General features: G+C 41.9%; 1 protein-coding gene across 1 annotated transcript in view; it reads left to right on the top strand.

Annotated features, from left to right (window-relative positions):
- LOC122812231 (serine/threonine-protein kinase N1-like) overlaps nt 1-19,738 on the top strand; it is a 2,446,550-nt gene that overhangs the window by 571,034 nt on the left and 1,855,778 nt on the right. Inside the window, exon 3 of the mRNA XM_044084586.1 lies at nt 12,444-12,589. Within this exon, the coding sequence (XP_043940521.1) occupies nt 12,444-12,589 (146 nt within the window). The remainder of the gene's footprint in view (nt 1-12,443; nt 12,590-19,738) is intronic.

The raw sequence follows: 19,738 nt of genomic DNA, 5'->3' as shown, positions 1-19,738 counted from the left end.
AAGGACCTGCTGCATCCAGGACAACTACTACTAAAGACGGACAACACCGCAGTTATGTGGTACATAAACAAGCAAGGGGGCACTCACTCCTTCCCCCTATGCAGACAAGATATGACCTGGTGGAACACAGCTGTAAACCTTCAAGTTCATCTGCAAGCACAATTCCTGCCAGGAGAGAAAAACACACTGGCAGACGACTTGAGCAGAAACATCATGGATCCCCACGAATGGGAGTTGAATCCAGAAATATTCAGAATGATAACACAGAAATGGTGGAGCCCGGACATAGATCTGTTTGCATCCCCAATAAACTGCCAGCTACAAAAATTCTACACAAGGAGTTACCATCCACAAGCATGGAAAGTGGATGCCCTCTCATTCAGCTGGGAGAACCTACAAGTATACGCTTTCCCACCACTACCTTTCCTGCCAAAGGTACTCATAAAAGCCAGGCAGGAAGAGCCAAAGATGATCCTGATTGCACCAGACTGGCCAAGCCAGCACTGGTACCCAATCTTAAGGAGCTTAGCACAAGAACCCCCCTGGATTTTGCCTCAGATCTCACATCTGCTGACTCAGCACAACAAACAAATACTACACAGCCAGCTAAAGACCTTAAACCTAGCTGCATGGAAGATTCCTTAGTCAAGCAAGCAATGCCTCTCTCCAAAGCTGTTATGGATGTCATTCTGGAGGCCAGAAGGTCTAGTACCAGGAAAGCCTATTCGGATAAATGGAAGAGATTCTGTGCCTGGAACCAAGCTCACAGCCTTGACCCTCTTGTCCCAAACATTCCTCAGATACTACAATACTTAACTGAGATGCTGGACAAAGGACTCTCCTCATCCATCAAGATCCACGCCTCCGCCATCTCTGCTCATTACAACATGGATCCACCAATTTTCTCTAATCCTCTGTTAAAACAGTGCCTCAGAGGGGCTAAAAACATAAGACCGCCCCGTAGAGCACCTACTCCAACTTAGAACCTCAACTTTGTTTTGGAGAAGGTAACTTTACCTCCTTTTGAGCCAGCCAACACAGCAGAATTAAAATATGTCTCTTGGAAAACTGTTCTGCTCCTGGCAATGACATCAGCACGAAGAGTTTCAGAATTACAGGCACTAATGGCAGTGGAACCTTTCCTCGTTTTCTACCAGGACAGGGTGTCTTTAAGAACTGACCCTACTTTTATGCCAAAGGTGGTATCCAGTGTGGCTCTAAACCAAACTATTCACCTGCCAACTTTTTGTCCTAAACCACAGAATAAAGGGGAGAGACTACTGCACTCTTTGGACATTCACAGGCAGTTACGCTTCTACTTGGACAAAACCAAAGCTTTCAGAAAATCTGAGTAATTATTGGTAGTATATGCTGCAGGAGCACAGGGAAAAGCCATTTCAAAACAGACCATTTCAAAATGGATAGGACATTGTATATGCTTCTGCTACACATACCATGGAAAACCTGTATCTAGCAGCATTAGATCTCACTCCACCAGGGCAACAGCCACTTCAACTGCCTACCTCAGGGGAGTACCTACCAAGGATATTTTGGAAGCAGCAACTTGGAATTCTGTACATACCTTCACCAAGCATTACCATCTTCCTCTATACTCTAAATCCAGAGCTGGCTTCGCCACTGCAGTGCTGCAGGGCCTCACAGCCACCCCTAATGCCTTATAGAACCAGCCACCCTTCCTCAGCTTTGGGATTCTACCCAAGTGTAATGACTGCAGCAGTGTAACACGATGAACATAGTACAGTTTTGTACCTGCCACAAATGTAGATGTTCGAGTGTATACACTGCTGCAGTCCAGGTTACCCTTCCTCATTCCCCTCTTACTGGCTGGTACGTACCTATGTCTTCTACCCTTACTACCTATGGGGAGTATTTGCTGGTAGCTGTAAGTTGATGTCCTTCAAGGATGCATCTGCAGTCATCACATATGGGTTGTCCTGCCTCAGGCAGCCCTTCGGTTGGCCGGATTCCAAAGTCTGGGTCTGGCGTCGGCTGAAGTCGCCTTCCCGGCGCCAGAGCGCCTGGGGTATAAAAGCGTCAGCCGACGCCATCTTCCTCAGTCTTTCTTGCCGCGTGGTGCCCGAAGCAGAAGCAGTTTGCAAGTGCCGGTCGGCCAGCTCCTGTAATTCAGCTAAACCGAAGACTTCAAAAGCTAAGTACCCCGTTGGGGACTCTTTCTTGCCTCAGCCGATGTCAGATAAAATTAATAATTGCTTAACTTGTGGGAAACAAATACCTCATAAGGATTTCCACTCTTACTGCCTACCTTGCCTAGGCCCAGACCACGACGTCTCGGCCTGTTCCGCCTGTGCTTCCTTCAACCGACGAACTCTAAGACGTCGGTCGGAGTTTGCAGAGGAATTTTTTTGGGGCTAGTTTTGCTTACAAAATGCTGTCGGAGACTCCAACTTCACATTTAATAAAGAAACGGAAGGACAAGGACCGACAATCGCGGTCCGCGGTTTCGGCTGAAACCACGGCCAGGCCTACCGCGAGTGTCTCGGTTTCAGCTGAAACCGTGTCCTTGGTACTACCGTCCACCGAAACCGTACAACCGACAACCCCGGCCCTGGAGGCCACTACTGTCTCGGTTGTTGAATCTCCTTTGGAATTTGGTGTCCAGGAACCTTCCGACACCATTCCCTTAGACAAAACTACACCAGCACGTGGTGCAGCCAGGCCTCCTGCATCCATGTCTATTAAGGCATTCTCTAGGGCTAAAGCTGCTAAACACTCAAAAGCTATGCCTCCCAGGGTTATCCCTCAGGGACCCACTACAGGTTCTCAGATCCTTAGTCTAGCAGAGGACCTTATTTCATTAATTAGGGGCTCTCAGCCTCATCCGGACAGGGGCTCTCAACCTCCTACAGAAAAAAGGCCCAGGGTTGAGCCCTCTGATCCTCTCTCCTCAGATGAGGCCACTGATGGCTCTGCCCTCTCGGACTACCAGGAGGAGGCTTTTTCGGCCTACGAGGATTCATATGCAGAGGAATCTATCCCTTTGGCCTCCCCTCCTGAAGAACTGTCTTTTGGGGAAACTCTGCACACTATGAGGGAGCATTTCCAATGGCAGGGCCAAGAATTCTCTGATTCCAGGAAGAGATTAAGGACCTTCTTGCATTTGCCTTAGCATAGACCTTTGGCTATTCCCCCTGGTTTGAATGTCATTGATGATGTGTACTCTGAATCTAGCACAACCCCTGAAACTCTCCCTCCGGTTCCTGCTAAACACGATAGGTACTACAGGGTCCCGGAATCACATCTTTTCCTTTACAAGGCCCACTCTGCTGATCCAGAAACTATTTCCCAGGGCCCTAAAGGGGTTGCAGCTGTCACTACTAAAAATCCACTCCCCTCTGAAAGGGAGTCCAGGGCTTTAGAGCGATGGGGTAAAAAAGTGTATACTTCTGCTGCCCTTTCTATGAGGGCTTTAAACTGCCAATTTCATATGATACAGTACCAAGAATATTTGTTAGATGAATTGCATAAAAAGCTGTCTTCACCTGAACCCCTAGATCGCAAATCACTTCAGGATCTGGTACATAACTCTCAACAGGTTAGCAACCATTTCTTGCAGTGTGATTATGATGCATTGGAAGCTTCATGTAGGTCAGCAATGACAGGTGCAGTCATACGTAGGCATGCTTGGCTGAAGGAACAATCTCTGCCAGACCATGTTAAATCAAAGCTTCTGGATGCTCCACTGGAAAAGCAAAAGTTATTTGGCTCCACTGCTCAGGAGGTCTTAAAGAAATTTGAAGAAAAGGCAAAATCTGTACAAACAGTCAAAGATTTTATGCAAGTCCAACCACCAAGATTCAGCAGAAATTGGCCTTCCAAGAACTGGTCCTTTCCAGACACAGACAGATTTCAGAGAGGCAAGAACAGGCGTGCCAGAGGTAGAGGGCAAGCTAGAGGCTCCTACAGAGGACGTCAATGGCAGCCTCCCAACCAGAGAGGTAGTGCAGGGCCTACAACTGCTGCACAAGGACAGACTCAATGACTTTACCTTGACTCCGCCAACCAGGGCTCAATTGAAAGCACCTTTGGGTGGAAAGCTTTCCTTATTTTCAGAAAATTGGCACATTATTACAAGGGACAAATGGACTCTACAAATAATAGACAAAGGATACAGGTTCCATTTCCACACATTACCGAAAAGAAAAGGCATGCCAGACCTGCCACCAAATCAAAGGGCAGAGGCTTTGAAACAAAATCTCCAACTTAATGAAAATAAAAGCAATAGAAAAGGTTCCTCTCGCAGAACAAGGCCAAGGATTTTATTCCAGACTCTTCCTTGTTCCAAGAAAAGAAAAGCAATGGAGGCCTATTCTCGACTTGTCCGCACTAAATACTTACCTCATTGTGCCAAAATTCAAAATGCTGACTCTGCAGCAACTCCTTCCCATGCTGGGCAAGGGGTCTTGGCTGGTAACTCTGGACCTCAAGGAGGCATACCTGCATGTCCCTATCAGACAAAGCTGCAGAAGACACCTCAGATTTCTTGCAGGTTCAGAGCATTATCAATTCTCAGCATTGCCCTTTGGCTTATCTACTGCACCCAGAGTATTCACGAAATGCCTGGCATCAGTAATTGCACACTGCAGACTTCAGGGGATGCAAATATACCCATATCTGGACGACTGCATTATACAAGCGGACAGCCAACAAATTTTGGTAAAACACTTGAATTATGCCATCTATCTTCTTCAGGCCTTGGGATATACAGTCAACATGCACAAGTCAAGACTTGTACCATCCCAAAGAATAACTTTTCTGGGTGCGGATCTAGACACAACCACCCAAATGGCTTTCCTCACAGAAGAAAAACAAAACCAACTACCGGATTACTTCAAAAACCTGTCAAGACAAACTCAGCTGACTGCAAGGAAAATCCTGCAGGAACTGGGTTACACGGCTTCTTGCATTCTTCTGATTCCTCAAGCAAGGCTACATATGAGGAAACTCCAATGGTACCTAAGGAGTTTATGGACTCAGCACAGTCACAGCTTGGAAACTTTGATACCACTCATCCCATGCCTTCAAAGGGAATTTCTGTGGTGGGCTCAAGCAAGCCAGTCAAACAGGGGTTCGCCCTTCAGCAAACCAATAGCCAGCCAAACCATTACAACGGACGCTTCAGACCACGGATGGGGAGCACACATGGAAGGAAGATGCATTCAAGGTCTATGGTCACAAAAAGAGCTACGCATGCACATAAACCAAAAGGAAATGCTGGCAGTGATACATGCAATCGAGGCCTTCAAGTTATTTCTACATCAGGGCCACCTGCTAATAAGGACAGACAACACTACAGTTATGTGGTACATAAACAAGCAAGGAGGCACCCATTCCTACCCTCTTTGCAGACTGGCAATGAATCTATGGGAACTTTCCTTGACTCTCAATATACAGCTGCAATCCCAGTTTGTACCAGGAAAGGACAATATACTGGGGGACAGCTTAAGCAGGAACACCATGGATGCACACGAATGGATGCTGCACCCAGACATCTTCCATCAGATAGCACAATCATGGGAGAGACCGGACATAGACCTATTTGCCTCCCCACACAATCATTAGCTGGAGAAATTCTGCTCAAGGACATACCACCCACAAGCATGGAAAGTGGATGCCCTCTCTTTCAGCTGGAGAACTCTAACAGTGTATGCATTCCCACCTCTTCCATTAATGACCAAGGTCTTACTGAAGATCAAGGCAGAGCAGCCAAGAGTGATTCTGATAGCTCTGGACTGGCCAAGACAGCACTGGTACCCATTGCTAAAGAGCATGTCACGGACAAAACCATGGCTTCTGCCACAGTGGCCGCTTCTCCTGACACAGCACAATTACCAAACTCTGCATTCCAACCTGAAAACATTACAACTAGCTGCCTGGAAAATACCTTGACTCATCACCAGGATAAGCTATCCAAGAGAGTGAAGGATATCATCATGGAAGCTCGCAGGCCTTCCACAAGGAAAGCATACTCAGCAAAATGGAAAAGATTTCACACCTGGAGCACCTCAAAGGGCCTAGATGCAACAGTTATGAACATGGCACATATCCTGGAATATTTGGCAGAAATGCCCCACAATGGCCTGTCTTACTCTTCCATTAAAATTCATGCTTCAGCAATTTCAGCAGAGTACAATACTGATCCACCTGTCTTCTCTCATCCCCTGCTAAGACTTTTTCTAAGAGGAATTAAAAACATCAATCCTCCAAGGAAACCACCAGTGCCTGCTTGGGACCTTAACTTCGTGTTGGAAAACTAACACTGCCTCCCTTTGAACCAGCAGCATCTGCAGAACTACAGTTCCTCTCTTGGAAGACTGCCTTCCTTCTGGCCATAACCTCAGCAAGAAGAGTATCTGAGTTACAGGCCCTCATGGCAGTACAGCCATTTCTTATTTTTCATCAAGACAGAGTCTCATTGAGAACCAATCCTTCATTTATGCCAAAGGTGGTATATAGGGTCTCATTAAACCAAGCTATTCACCTGCCTACCTTCTTTCCAAATCCACAAAACAAAGGGGAAAAGCTTCTGCACACCCTGGACATACACAGACAGTTGCGCTACTACTTGGACATAACTAAAAATTACAGAAAAACTGACCAGTTGTTTGTAGCATATGCTACTGGTGCACAAGGAAAAGCAATTTCAAAACAGACAATTTCAAAATGGATAGGGAATTGCATTCGTTTCTGTTACTCCTTTCATGGAAAAACTGTTCCAGCTAACATTAGACCTCATTCGACCAGAGCCACAGCCACCTCCACAGCCTTCTTAAGAGGGGTGGCTACCAAGGACATTTTAGAAGCTGCTACATGGAGCTCCGTGCATACATTTTCCAAGCATTACAACTTACCTTTATATTCCAGATCCAGAGCAGGCTTTGCTACAGCAGTCCTCCAGGGCATTTTAGCTACACCATCCTTTACATAGATCCTCCACCCCCAGATTGGCTATGGTATTCTACCCATATGTGATGACTGCAGATGCATCCTTGAAGGACATAGTACAGTTTTGTACCTACCATAAATGTAGATGTCTGATAGGTATGCATCTGCAGTCAGGTTTACCCTCCCTCCTTCCCCTCTGTGGTATTTCTTGGGTACATTCCCCTCTCATAGCTAGCTGGGGTTATCTATTATGGTGTATTTGTTTTTATATATGTATATATTTTTGTGCATGTTTGGAATTTATTGCATTTCTCCAAATTTAGCCTTCCTTAGAGGGCACCTGGCATCTGGGGCAAGAAAAACTGAGGAAGATGGCGTCGGCTGACGCTTTTATACCCCAGGCGCTCTGACGTCGGGGAAGGGGCGACTTCAGCCGACGCCGGACCCAGACTTTGGAATCCGGCCGACCGAAGGTCTGCCTGAGGCAGGACAACCCATATGTGATGACTGCAGATGCATACCTATCGGACATCTACATTTATGGTAGGTACAAAACTGTAACTTTGTTTGCTTTTCTTGTGAATGTTTTATTAGCAATTGGAATTGCTTACCTATTTAGAGGCACCTGACATCTGGGGCAAGAAAAACTGAAGAAAATGGCGTCGGCTGCATCTTATATACCCCTGTCGCACTGATGTCAGGGAGGAGGCGACAGCAACCGACACCGGACCAAGACTTTGGAACTCAGGCCGAATGGGGAACCACCTGACGGCAGGATAACCCAAGTGTAATGACTGCAGCAGTGTATACACTCGAACATCTACATTTATTCTAGGTACAAAACTGCACTTTCTTAAGGCTGATTCACAAGGTTACAGATGGCAATGGGAAGAAATTCCTCAATTTCTGTGAATTATTCCACAGCCACCTGACCAAACTGTTCTCTTCTCCAGCACACACTGTCTCAGGATGTAATAGAAACATTTCCTCCTCCTCAGTTGTGAAAAAGATACTCATGAATGTTTTTGGTGTGAAAGAAAGAAAATGCATGATGACCAGTTCTGAACCTTTCTTTCCTAAACCAGTATGGGTGCCCAAGTTCAAAATGCTTTCACTTCTAACCCTTTGTCCCTTTTTCATCATTTGAGTTTTTTTGTAACTTTAGATTTTAAGGTTGCTTATTAGCAAATCCCTGTTCATCTGGACTTCAGGTGTTTCTTAAGGTTTTGTGTGTCTGGATCACATTATCAGTTGTCTGTCTTACTCTTTGGGCAATCCACTGCTCCAAGAGTGTTCACAAAGTGTCTAGCTCCAGTTGTAGCCCATTGCAGGCTGCAGGAGATCCACATTTTGTCATATCTGGATGACTTGCTTGTCTGTGAAAAGGCCTTTTCAAACGTGTCAGGAATTTATTACTCTGGCAGGATGCGGTTCCAAGAGAATATCTGAAAGTCTTGTTTGACTTCATCACACAAGACTGTGTTCCATAAATCTTTTGATTACTGGCTCTTTTAGAGGACTCTGCCATTACTGTAGATTGCTGTGCAGCGCTGTTGTCCATGCTGGTTTGTCAGCTCTCCTGCCATCAGTTTTGTTGAGTATTTTGATGTCTCCAAATATATATGTCAGTTCATTTCTGTGACTACTCTTTTGTCCATCATCTTTTTGTGAATTTATTCCATTCCATCCCTGTTGTGCATGCAGTGACTAGAATTGATCTAATGGACTGTTGCTCAGAAGCCAAATTAAAACAATGAGTTAACAGAATTGCTTTGAATGAAAATTGCTATTTCTGTCGCACTTGAATTTCCAGGTGTAAAATTTTCATTTCTGTAAGATTGTTTAGTCAAATGTGTACAATGGCAATTTCTGTACTTTTTAAGCATGATTTTAATGTGTGTATGTATATATATATATATATATATATATATATATATATGTATATATATATATATGTATGTGTGTGTGTGTGTGTGTGTATAGATATTTACATACATGCATACATATACAGTATCTCTATGTAGATATATATATATATATATATATATATATATATATATATATATATGTGTGTGTGTGTGTGTGTGTAGATATATTTTCTATATGGTCTGTAATGTTCCAACACCCAGTGCCTATTTCATGTTTAGACAGTGGTTGCTGTGGCGATTCAGTTCAGGCATCTCCTCCGTCAGAGTTTGAGATTTTACTTTGCTTCCAAAACCTGTGCCATTTTAGTAGGTCAGGCTGCATACCTCTCAACAATCTAAATTTTTGCAGAATGTACATATTTTTGCTTCATATTTTGGGTCTGTTCCTCATAAAATGTCTGTTTTTTTTTATTATTTTTGGGGCAAATCAGTAAGGATTGAATTCAATAAGTAAAGACAGGCAGTTTAGTTTCAGACTTCATATCCTTCAGAAAATGCATGGCAACACAAAGCCTTTTATTCTAGCAACTAAGTTTCTAAGAGCAATATTTAAAAGTTGTCCCTAGTTTGGGGCTGTGTCCCCATATTATTTTTGTGTTTGTCCAGATTTTTTGTGCTAACATGTTGAGAGCTGTCAGGCAGTGACTCCCAAGAGGTTTCTTACCAACCACCTCCTTTCGCAATGTTGACAGTGCTTAGTAAATTTTTTATATTAAAGATATATGAGGTCTTATAAAACAAAATAGGCAAGTTTGTATAGCGTTGACTTGTTTAATATAAAATAAAATGAACTTCATTCAAAATAAAACAAAACGTAGAGCAGACTTGAAACATAACTAAAATGACAACGATACTAAGCGCTTTCACCCCTACACACCTGGGGTATCATCAGAGTATCAGTTGTTAAATTCACACTCCATTTAAATACTCAAACTAATATCAATTAACCAATCACATGAAGTGTAAAAAAATATATTAAAAACTATTCCAATGTAATGTACTAAAATGCATTATATAATACAATAACATACAATAAAAACATTAAATATGTTAATTATACCAAAACGTCTCACTTAATCAGTCCCCTTTTGTCAAAACTTCATTTAATTTAATCCTAATATATTAATTTAATAATAAATAAATAATTAAATCTTGCTATGGTTTAAAAAATGCTTCAAAAATATTTATTGTATATAAATACCTTAATACTATGTAAAAAGATACAGAACATGTAAAAAATCACTAAAAGTATTTGTTTAATTTTCATATAAAATGAGATTTATGTTTTAAAATGCTAGCTATAGAAATTTGTTCATTAATACCCGGTGAGCTGTTGGCGTTTAATCTTAACTGCCATAAACATTCTTTAACTTCTAAAAGAGTGTTAAATTACTTAAATTGTAAGGGACCCTATCAATGATGAAAAAAATAAACCTCTTAAAGTCTTTACATTTACTACTGTGATTATACAGTGAATTAGTACATTTTTTATTTTTGATGTCTCTGTTATGTTCCATGATATGGTCTCTTATCCTCCTAATAGTTTTCCCTATATAGTATGCCTGACATGATAGACATGAAGCCAAATATATTACCATCTTCGTGTTGCAGTTACAGAACCCAGGACACTTAATGGATCTGCCATAATTTTGTACTGCCACATATGGACTGTCATTTATGAACCTGCATATTTTACAAAATCCACATTTACTCATTTTGGAATTTTTATAAATATTGTTTTGACTACTTGTTTCCAAGTATTCTTTTAAATTTTTTCCCCTACTATATGTCACATTTGGGTGTTCACCAATTATATTTAATGCATCTGATGTATTTACAAAAACACTAAACCATGTCTCATTTAATATATTTATAATCACTTTTGCTTCATCGTTATATGGTAAAATATAAGCATCAATTTTGCTTTTATCTACTTCGTTTTTTCTATTCGATTTGTTATCTTGCCCTGGTTTTAAAATAGGTTGATAGTAAATATGTCTCCTATGTAGAATCTCTTCCTTAACAGTATTTAGTAATGTGTATGGATAATTTCTATCCTAAAACATCCCAACAAGTTTATCAATTTCAATAGAGAATTTTCCTTCTTCTGTTATAATACGTGATAACCTCACCATTTGCCTTTTACTAGGTTCTTTTTTTGAAAATATGGGTGACTACTATTAAAATGTAAAAAAGAATTGGAATATGTTTTCTTCCTGTAAATGTTTGATTGTATACCTTCATCATTCTTATAAAATAAAATATCTAAATATTCACAGTTCATCTCTGAAAATATGTATGTAAATATTGTTCTTGCAATTTAAAAAGGAAACTTTATATTCACTATGAGAAGTCATCATTGCAGTTCCATGGTCGTAGTCATATATATTTTACTTATAATACATGATCAGAACTCATATGGTTTAATAAGTACATAGTCTTCAACCAAATGGTCAGCAGTAAGAAATATGGATTACAGTGGTAACTCCACCACTCATGTAACAGAAGTCCGTGCTTGCTTGTCAGGCATCTCTTGAAAGAGACTTTATAACTGCTTTGTTTGTGTTTTTTTTAATCCGTTGTCTGCCTGACCTCATAAGGTCAACTTAGAACTGTTTGAAATTTCATTCTAGAACTTTTAGTGATGAGACTATCGCAAATAGACCTTCAAAAGTTATATAAGCAACTGTCTTTAAATGTCCTTTTTTTTTTGATAACTCATAAATTTTCCAGGGCTGGCTGGTTCTGTCCTCCCTTCACTTTCTTTCTTTCTTCCTGTCTCCTCACATCTATCATTCACATAACACTGTGCAAACTACTCTCTCCTTAACCTTAGTCTTTTTTTCCAGAATAAAGCTTTTTTTTCCTTTATTCATTAGCAGCTGTCGCAGTCACTTAATGAAGTGTCACATTCCTGACTGCTGGCAGGGTAGGCAGCAACTGCCTGGAGCTCACTAATCACAGTAAATGTAAATGTGAGGAAAAAAAACTTTAAAGTGAACAAGTAAAGTAGCTTTTCTCTTACTTGTTTAGTTATAATTGTTTTCTCACAATTAAAAGGCTTAATCATGACATTGAGTGCTGCAGATTTAGTACCACAATTAAACTGCATTCTAATAGTAGCAGGGTGTGAGCTCTGCTTTTTAAGCTGTGTAGTCTTGAGTGAAGTAAGGCTGCCCCCACTACTAGCACTGCAGGCATAAAACGAAACACAGCCTTCTCAGAATTGTAGATGTGAATGCTCTGTGTTGACAAATTGAATTCACAACCACCTGAGAAAGCTTCGTGAGCAAAGAAATTGAAAGTGGCATTATCTAAAGTGTTTAATCCGTGTCAGATATAATTGGCTGCCAAAGATCACATAGCATTTACAAATTTAAACTCTCTGAAAGTGTTTTTCTTCTGAAGAGCTGTTCTGTAGGAGACCTTATATTTTCTTCATAAAGAATTAGGAGCTTTCATGAAAATTCCTCAAAGTAATATATTAATGACATGCTTGTAGGTGTAAAGTGATCATTTGGTTAATAAGTGTAACAGTTTGATCTGTTTTGCTGTATATAAAATAAAATGTATTTATTTTTTTTATTGCAGATGTGCCACAGTCTCCAGGTGACCAAACCCGTTTCACTGCAAACAGCAACCGAATTGCCGCTTTGGAAAAGCAGCTTAACATTGAACAGAAAGTGAAGCAAGGAGCAGAGAACATGATCCAGATGTACTCCAATGGTTCTACTAAGGTGCAGCATCATTTGTTTACCTGTTTGTTGTAGTATGCAGAGATAATTTTATACATGCTTTTCCTCTTTCTTCCTATTATGGTTCACCTTCATATTTTATGACTGTGAAATTTGTAGCTAAAGAAATGTATCATCATTCTTGTTCTTCTGTGCTGTGCCTTCTTCCTGTTGCCAAGAGTGGTGTTGACAGGAGTACAGCAGATGATCATTAAGTGCAAATGAAAAGAAAAAGAGTGATGATGTGAAAGCTCAGGTGATGTAGGAGTAGGTGGCTGAAAGACATTGTCATCTGATGATCATCAGTGGCAGAACTTCCTTTGCATTCTTGTGTCTCTTTTGTGTTTGGTGGAGGTTCCCAGTGATCTCAGTGGTGCATTTATCCATGTAGAATCTCCAGTGTACCAAAGCCTTTTTCTACTTACAACTACGTGAGACATTGCATACATGCTTCCTGCATATGCAGGGCATAAATGTGATGTCTGCACATACTACCCTCAGAACTTCTCTGCTCCCAGTCCGGACGCCATCTTTGATTGTCTGTCTGCTCGCCCAAGTTGTTGGTACTGTATCAAGCCATTTCAGATAAAAGTGCCCCGTTGGGGGGTTTCTTCCTTCTTATTTGCTGCTGTGTTTGTGCCAGAGTCCCATGTCCTGTGGTTTGGAAGATGGACTCTATCTTTTTCTCGGAAGGAGATGCTTCGTTATGCACACCCCCTTCCTCTCATTCCGAAGGTCCTGTTCAAGATTCAGCAGAACAAACCCAAAGTCTTGCTGGTGACTCTCTTTTGGTCAAGACAGCATTGGTTCCTTTTTCTTCTGCTTTTAGCCAAGGGCAGTCAGCACAAGTTACCTCACAGTATGTACCTTCTCACACAAGGCAAAGGATCTCACATGTCGACTCTATAATTGACTTTGTGGGTGATTGGATTTTGATTCCTTTCAGACACCTTTTTTTCTGAGGACATGCTTAGGGTTCTGCAGGAGGCCATAAAACCCGATACTAGGAAATCCAACTTACCTAAATGGAAGAGGTTTTCTGTTCGGTGTCTCGGATTCATTGACTCTGGATGGTTCCATTGGTTCTCTATATTATTTGTGTGAATTGCTCAATGCTAGGTTGGCCTATTCGTCTGTCAAGGCCCACTTGTCAGCTATTTCTGCTTGTCTGCCTTTATCTCCTCCTTTAGCTTCTAGGCTTGAGGTTAAACAATTCCTCAAAGGCATCCTGCATATCAGACCTCCCAGGAAGCATGTTCCTCCTCCTTGTGATCTAATTTTGTTTTGGAAAAATTGACTTTGGCTTCTTTTAAGCCTGCAGCTACAGCTTCCTTGCAGCATTGCTCTTGGAAGACTGTTTTGTTGTTAGCTTTGACTTCAGCTAAACAGATGTCTATGTTTCAAGCCCTTTTGTCTTTTCCTCCATTTTTGGTTTTCCATATGGACAGGGTGTACTGCCATACTAATCCTTTATTTATGCCCAAGGTTGTAAATGAGCTATCAGTTAATCAATGAATTTGCTCACTTTTTTTTCTTCTCCACAATCTCCTAGTAAGAAGGTACTACGCACCTTGGATGTGCATGGACTGCTCAGATTTTATTTGGATATAACCAAGGCTATCAGGAAATCGGATCATCTTTTTGTTTCTTTTCATCCCTGGTCCTTGAGATTGTTTTTTTTCAAAGCAAACTATTTCCTCTTGGATTTCTAAGGCTATATTTTGTTATGTTTCTCATGGTGAGAGCCTTCCTTTTTCTGTTAAGCCTCATTCTACTAGGGCTTTGGCTTCTTCTGGTGCTTTCTTCAAGGGTTTGGACACCAATTCCTTTCTTGAAGCAGCTACCTGGACTTCTATGCATACCTTCACCAAACACTACAAGTTAAATAGAAACTTGAGAGCTAGAGCTAGTTTTGCTAGGGCCATTCTTCGTGGCTCTTTAGAAAGCTGTACTGCCCCTTCCTCCTCCCAAGTTTCTTCATGAGCTTTGGTTTTCTCCCTCATGTTATGAATACTGCAACAGTAGAATAGAAGGACATAGTGTAGTTGTGTAAAATCTTACCATAGTGATAGATGTCCTTCTCTTCACTGTTGCAGTATTGTATCCCTCCCTCCTAACCCCCTGGGTATTATTTTTCTTATGGATGTATGCTTCATCTTGTCTCCTTAGACTGGCATTCTTTCTGGGGCATTCAGTTTTGAGGATAATATGTACAGATGTCACATTTATGCCCTACGTACGGAGGGAGCGTATGATGTGACATCCCCACATACTTGTAAGTAGTTAAAGGCTTTGGTATACTGGCCGGAACAGCCCCTCATGTATGAATACTGCAACAGTAAAAAAGGACAGCAATCAATATGGTAAGATTTTACACAACTATATTTTATTAACAGTCTAACAAATTTCTTCTTGAGTAAATGTACAATACTGTTTTAAGCAAAAAATATTACTATTGTTTAGAATGAGAGCTGCAATACTAAAAGCGAAGAATACCTATTTTGACTTGAACAGTAGCTAGAACTTGCCATATTCAGACTGCCATCATAACCAAAGTAGCAGATAACTTTTCTGGCATCATCAGAGTAATTTATTACTTGACCAAGTAGCTGAAATTATATACTGCTTTCTTTTTGCTACAGCAAGGTACAGTTGTGGCATAGTGCTTTCCTTCTTGCAGATCCCATCTCAGTAACCAGAACATCTTGCCTAAGGTCCTGAAGCATTGCAGCAGGTTATGGGACCTATTTAATATTCTACCATTTTGGCAGTACTTTGATCCCATTTCAGCAGTCAGAACATTCTGGCCAAGTTGTCAAGCACTGCAACAGCTTTTAGATTCATTTGTTTAACATTCTGCTGTTTTTTTGTTTGTTTGTTTTTACGGTGCTTAATTTATCCATTTTGGTATTTGGTGTAACTTTTATATTGTATCCCAACTTTGTATCTTATTTGTTGTAGCTGTCTCTAAGGTGATATTTTTAATTGTAAATATAAGGTCATGGTTATTCAAAAACTTGCACACTGATTGGACAGCCCAACCAGTTTGCCCATTGTAAATCGAGCGTATACCAATAGAAAAAAAATCCAGCCACTGCATTACCATTGAGCGGTCAGACTTTTCTTTTAGCAGATGCTTACAGGACAGCAAGATTTGAAAAAAAATCAGGTACGTACTGCAAAAAGAAATAATCAGAAATGTACCTGATTTTCCTTGTATTTAGTGTGTCCCTTGTAAAATCTTTGTTAAAAAAAGAAAACAGCATGCACAGTATAGCCGAAAAGGCAGAAGAATGCAGAAGAAAACTACACTGCTGTCATACAAAGACATTATTTTAGAAAGGTTAGCAGTTTCTTAAAGGAAAATTCTACCTTAGAGGTCAAAAAACATTTTTTTTTTCATTCTGTCTTTGCTTTCTGAGCTATTTAAATGGTTCAAAATCACTCCAAGTGTTTCTTTTACAATTTTAATGCGTTTCCCACAAAATGGTGGTCGATGGGGCCTACCAGGGTAATGTGATCTTGTTTTGTAGCTTTCATTCCTTCTTCCCAAAGTACATTTCATGTCATCTTTATACGAGTCATGCTAGACATAAGGAAGTGGTGTTGTTTTCTATGCCATTAAGATAGAATGGTAGGAGTGTGAAGCACTGACATGTAATACACCTTCTTTAAGAAAACTGCTTCTGTATTTCCTTGAGTGAGCCTCATTTATGTGTCTGTCAGAGCTTGTTCTATGTTAGCTACTTCCAGCAAAAGAAAGTAATTAAATAGCAGGCTTTTGTAAAGGGATTCATCTGATGATGTTAATCTTCATTCCATTCATCACCGATGGGTTCGGTTCTGAGTCCTCGGAACCGAGTCGGCCTTATACCAAGCTCGTGCCAGCCAAAAACTCTCGAGCTAAGCTTTACCCCATAATCTCCTTCTCCCTGTTATCTCAGATCTCATTTGTTGCGTTCAAGCCATCTTTCAGCTAAGTGTTTGATATTTTGATATTTCTGAATAGATAAGTGTTATCAGAGAGTGTGCTACTTTACACTCCGCCTTATATTTTCCTTGTACCTGATTATCGCTAAGTCTCTCAGCCCTCTTTTCAACTTTCCTGTCAGCTATCTGTTGGTAATCTTTGTACCATGGCTGGTACTCTCATCCTCTCTACCCGCTGTGGTAATCTTCCTATACCATTGTTGGTATTTTCTGCTGTGATTTCTAGCTAGCTGTAGTTGTGATTTTGTTTTGTTGTAGTCTGTTTTTTCTGGTATTGTATTATTTTTGTTGGTGTTAACATGTCTGATAAAAAGGGCATGTCAGGCTTCAAACAATGCCTGAAGTGTGGGAGAAAAATGCCAAATAGTGACTCTCATGATGATTGTGTTTATTGTTTGAGAGTGCCTCATCTCTCTGTACAACTGCCTTGCTCTGTTTGTTAGGGTTTTAGTTCACTTACCTTGAATGAAGCGTAAGAATAAACTGATTTTAATGGGCCTTATTAAATTGCCTTTTTTCAGAGGCTCTCTCCGCGTCGGCGGGTTCACCCCTCAAAGAGGCCACATTCCGTTCCCTCCTCACCCTCTGGTGAGAAGGAAAGACCACCAAAATCAAAACTTCCAAAACTTTCTGCACCAGATCAGAAGTCTTCATCTGTGGCACCGATTTCGGTACCGTCTACGTCTGTTGCGTTGGGGCTGACTTCATCGGCACCAAAAATATCTATGGCACCGACTGTGGCTGAAACTAAGATTTTGACCTCAACCCCATTTACAGCTCCGAGCCTTCCCCACGGATCCACTAGCTCAGCTGGACACTACTGCCCCTATCTTCTCAAAATTGGAGATGGTGGTGCCGTTAGACATGCAAGCATGGACCCGATATTCCCCATCTGTGGACCCCTTCTTGGGACAGGCTTATAGTCCATTCATAGTGCGTCCAGAGTCCCCTTTGGGGATATCCACTAGATTCACCAGGAGTCTCTCCAGAACTCAATGTAGTGTGCCTTGTGAACCAGCTGCTGACAGCCAGGGGGATCCCTTCTGATTCAAAAACCCAATCCCTCCTAGGACTTGGGATTTCTCCTTCACAGACCCCATCTTACTCTCCTCTTTCATCCTCCTCGCAGGTTTGAAGCCCTTGGCACCGACGCCTCTTTTGGCACCCTTGGCTTCGGTACCAATAGTGGATCTCACATTGGCCCTGGAGCCAACCCTTTGGATTTGGTTCCATTGGAATAAGGTCTTCTTCAGTCCTAGGACTGGACTTAATGCTTCTCGGTTCCAAGTTTGATGCCGACCCTTTCTTCGGTGCCGTCCACGGTGCCAGGAGCCCTGTCTGTACAGCCCCTTTTCGGGCAGCTCTACCTTCCAGGCGATGGAGAGGGCCTTTGCCTCTGTAGGCAAGACTTGTAAGACTTGTAGGTAAGACTTGTAGGCAATGGAACCTCCATGTTCTCCCCCCTGAGCTACAGCTGTCACAGACCACCATCCTGTATCGAGCATGGGAGCTGCAGGAGACTCTGTTGCAGGGTACACTTTCCTCCTGGTCCTCCTCAGAAGCTCCCACTGAGGAAGTTCCTTGGAAGAAATTGTGCAAGAGTAAGCACGTGGACTCCCCTGAAGAGTCCCTCACCGAGGATACGAATTACGATGAAGGGAAAGGGTCCCCACGGTCACCCCCTAAAGATGTCATCTTCGGAGACATCCTTGAGATCTTGAAACAGAGGGGTGAATGGAAGCCCAAAAACCCTTCCTTGGAGGAATCTGTTTTTCCTGCAGGCTTTTCACTATCGACCATCTACCTCCTGGGCAACCCCACCTGCGGACGAGTTGGTTCAGCTTGTGGTGCAGCATCTGGAAGAACCCTGACACTGTTGAAGCAATCCCCAGGAGACCAAACAAGATCCTTTCTCCCCCTGAAGAACATTCATATTGGTCAAAAGGTTTACCGGTAGATGCTATGGTGGTGGCGGCTGCCACCTAGAAAGAGCTCTCTGAGGAAAGCCATACTGTTCACCCACTTAACAGGGAGTCCCGAGCGGTGGACAGACTGGGGAAGTGTTTTTTTGCTTCATCGAACTTTGCAATGTGGTCATTGAACTATCTGGCATATTTCACCAGACTCCAGAGAGACCTCATCTCCAAACTCTCTAGTACTCTGTCTTACGAGGTTAATGACAAGGTAGCCTTGCAGCTAGCGACCCTGGAATCAGTTTCTAATTCGTCCATGAGATTAATTTCACATGCAACTGAAGGGGCATCTAGAGCTGTGGGTTCAGGTGTAGTTATGAGACATCATGCCTGGATGTGCCTATGTGACTTCATGGATCCTTTTAACTCATTCCATCCAGTACAACTCTTTTGAGTTTGAACCTCTAACTCCTAGTGGGTGAGGCTTGACCTTTTAAAAAATAATATGTTAAGTTGTCAATCTCGCCTTCATTCTTGCTGGATGGGATCGGAGCAGATCCTCAGCTCCGACTCGGCCAATACTAAAGCTCGAGAGCTTATTCCACCGGCTCGAGGCTCCCCTATATCCCACAATGCTAGGCGGTAACTACTCAGATCTCGTTTGCCGTTTAGCTGACGAGGTGCTTTCTTCTACCGGCTCTGGCAGGTTAGTGAGTTTTCTTGTTAAAAAACTTCAAATTCTACCCCTATTTTTTCTATTTAGTTTAGTTTTTATACATAGCATCCCTTTAGTTTAAATCGGGTCCCCTTTGTGTTTGAATTCCCGTTTTATCCCCTTTTTAACTTTTAGGCCTTTGGCCCACTCCCTTTTTTTCCCTGTCCTTTCAGTGTGATTGGATTTTTATTTGGTTAAAGGGTGTGTCTGTGTGTTGTGTTTGTGTTTTCTTTCAGCCTTTAGGATGTCTAAAGACTCCAAGGTCTCAGGCTTCAAGAAGTGTGATTCGTGCGGTCAGAAAATGTCTCTGACAGATGGTCACACTTCTTGTGTCTATTGCCTGGGACCTTTGCACCTGCAGGACTCGTGCTGTTTGCCATGCATTCAGCCCTAGAGTCCTGCAGGAACGCAAAAACAAGCTCATACTTTGAGGCTTGTTAAAGTCTGAAGGCCCCCCGACCCAGTCTGTGTCGGGGAAGCCTTCTAAGACTTCCAGGCCGTCGGCTCCAGCTTCAGAGCCGTCTCCTGGGACTA

This window comes from Protopterus annectens, chromosome 9.part0 (assembly GCF_019279795.1).
Source record: "Protopterus annectens isolate FY-2018-M chromosome 9.part0, PAN1.0, whole genome shotgun sequence".
Taxonomy (NCBI): domain Eukaryota; kingdom Metazoa; phylum Chordata; order Ceratodontiformes; family Protopteridae; genus Protopterus; species Protopterus annectens.
This window is presented reverse-complemented; position numbering and strand designations above follow the sequence as displayed.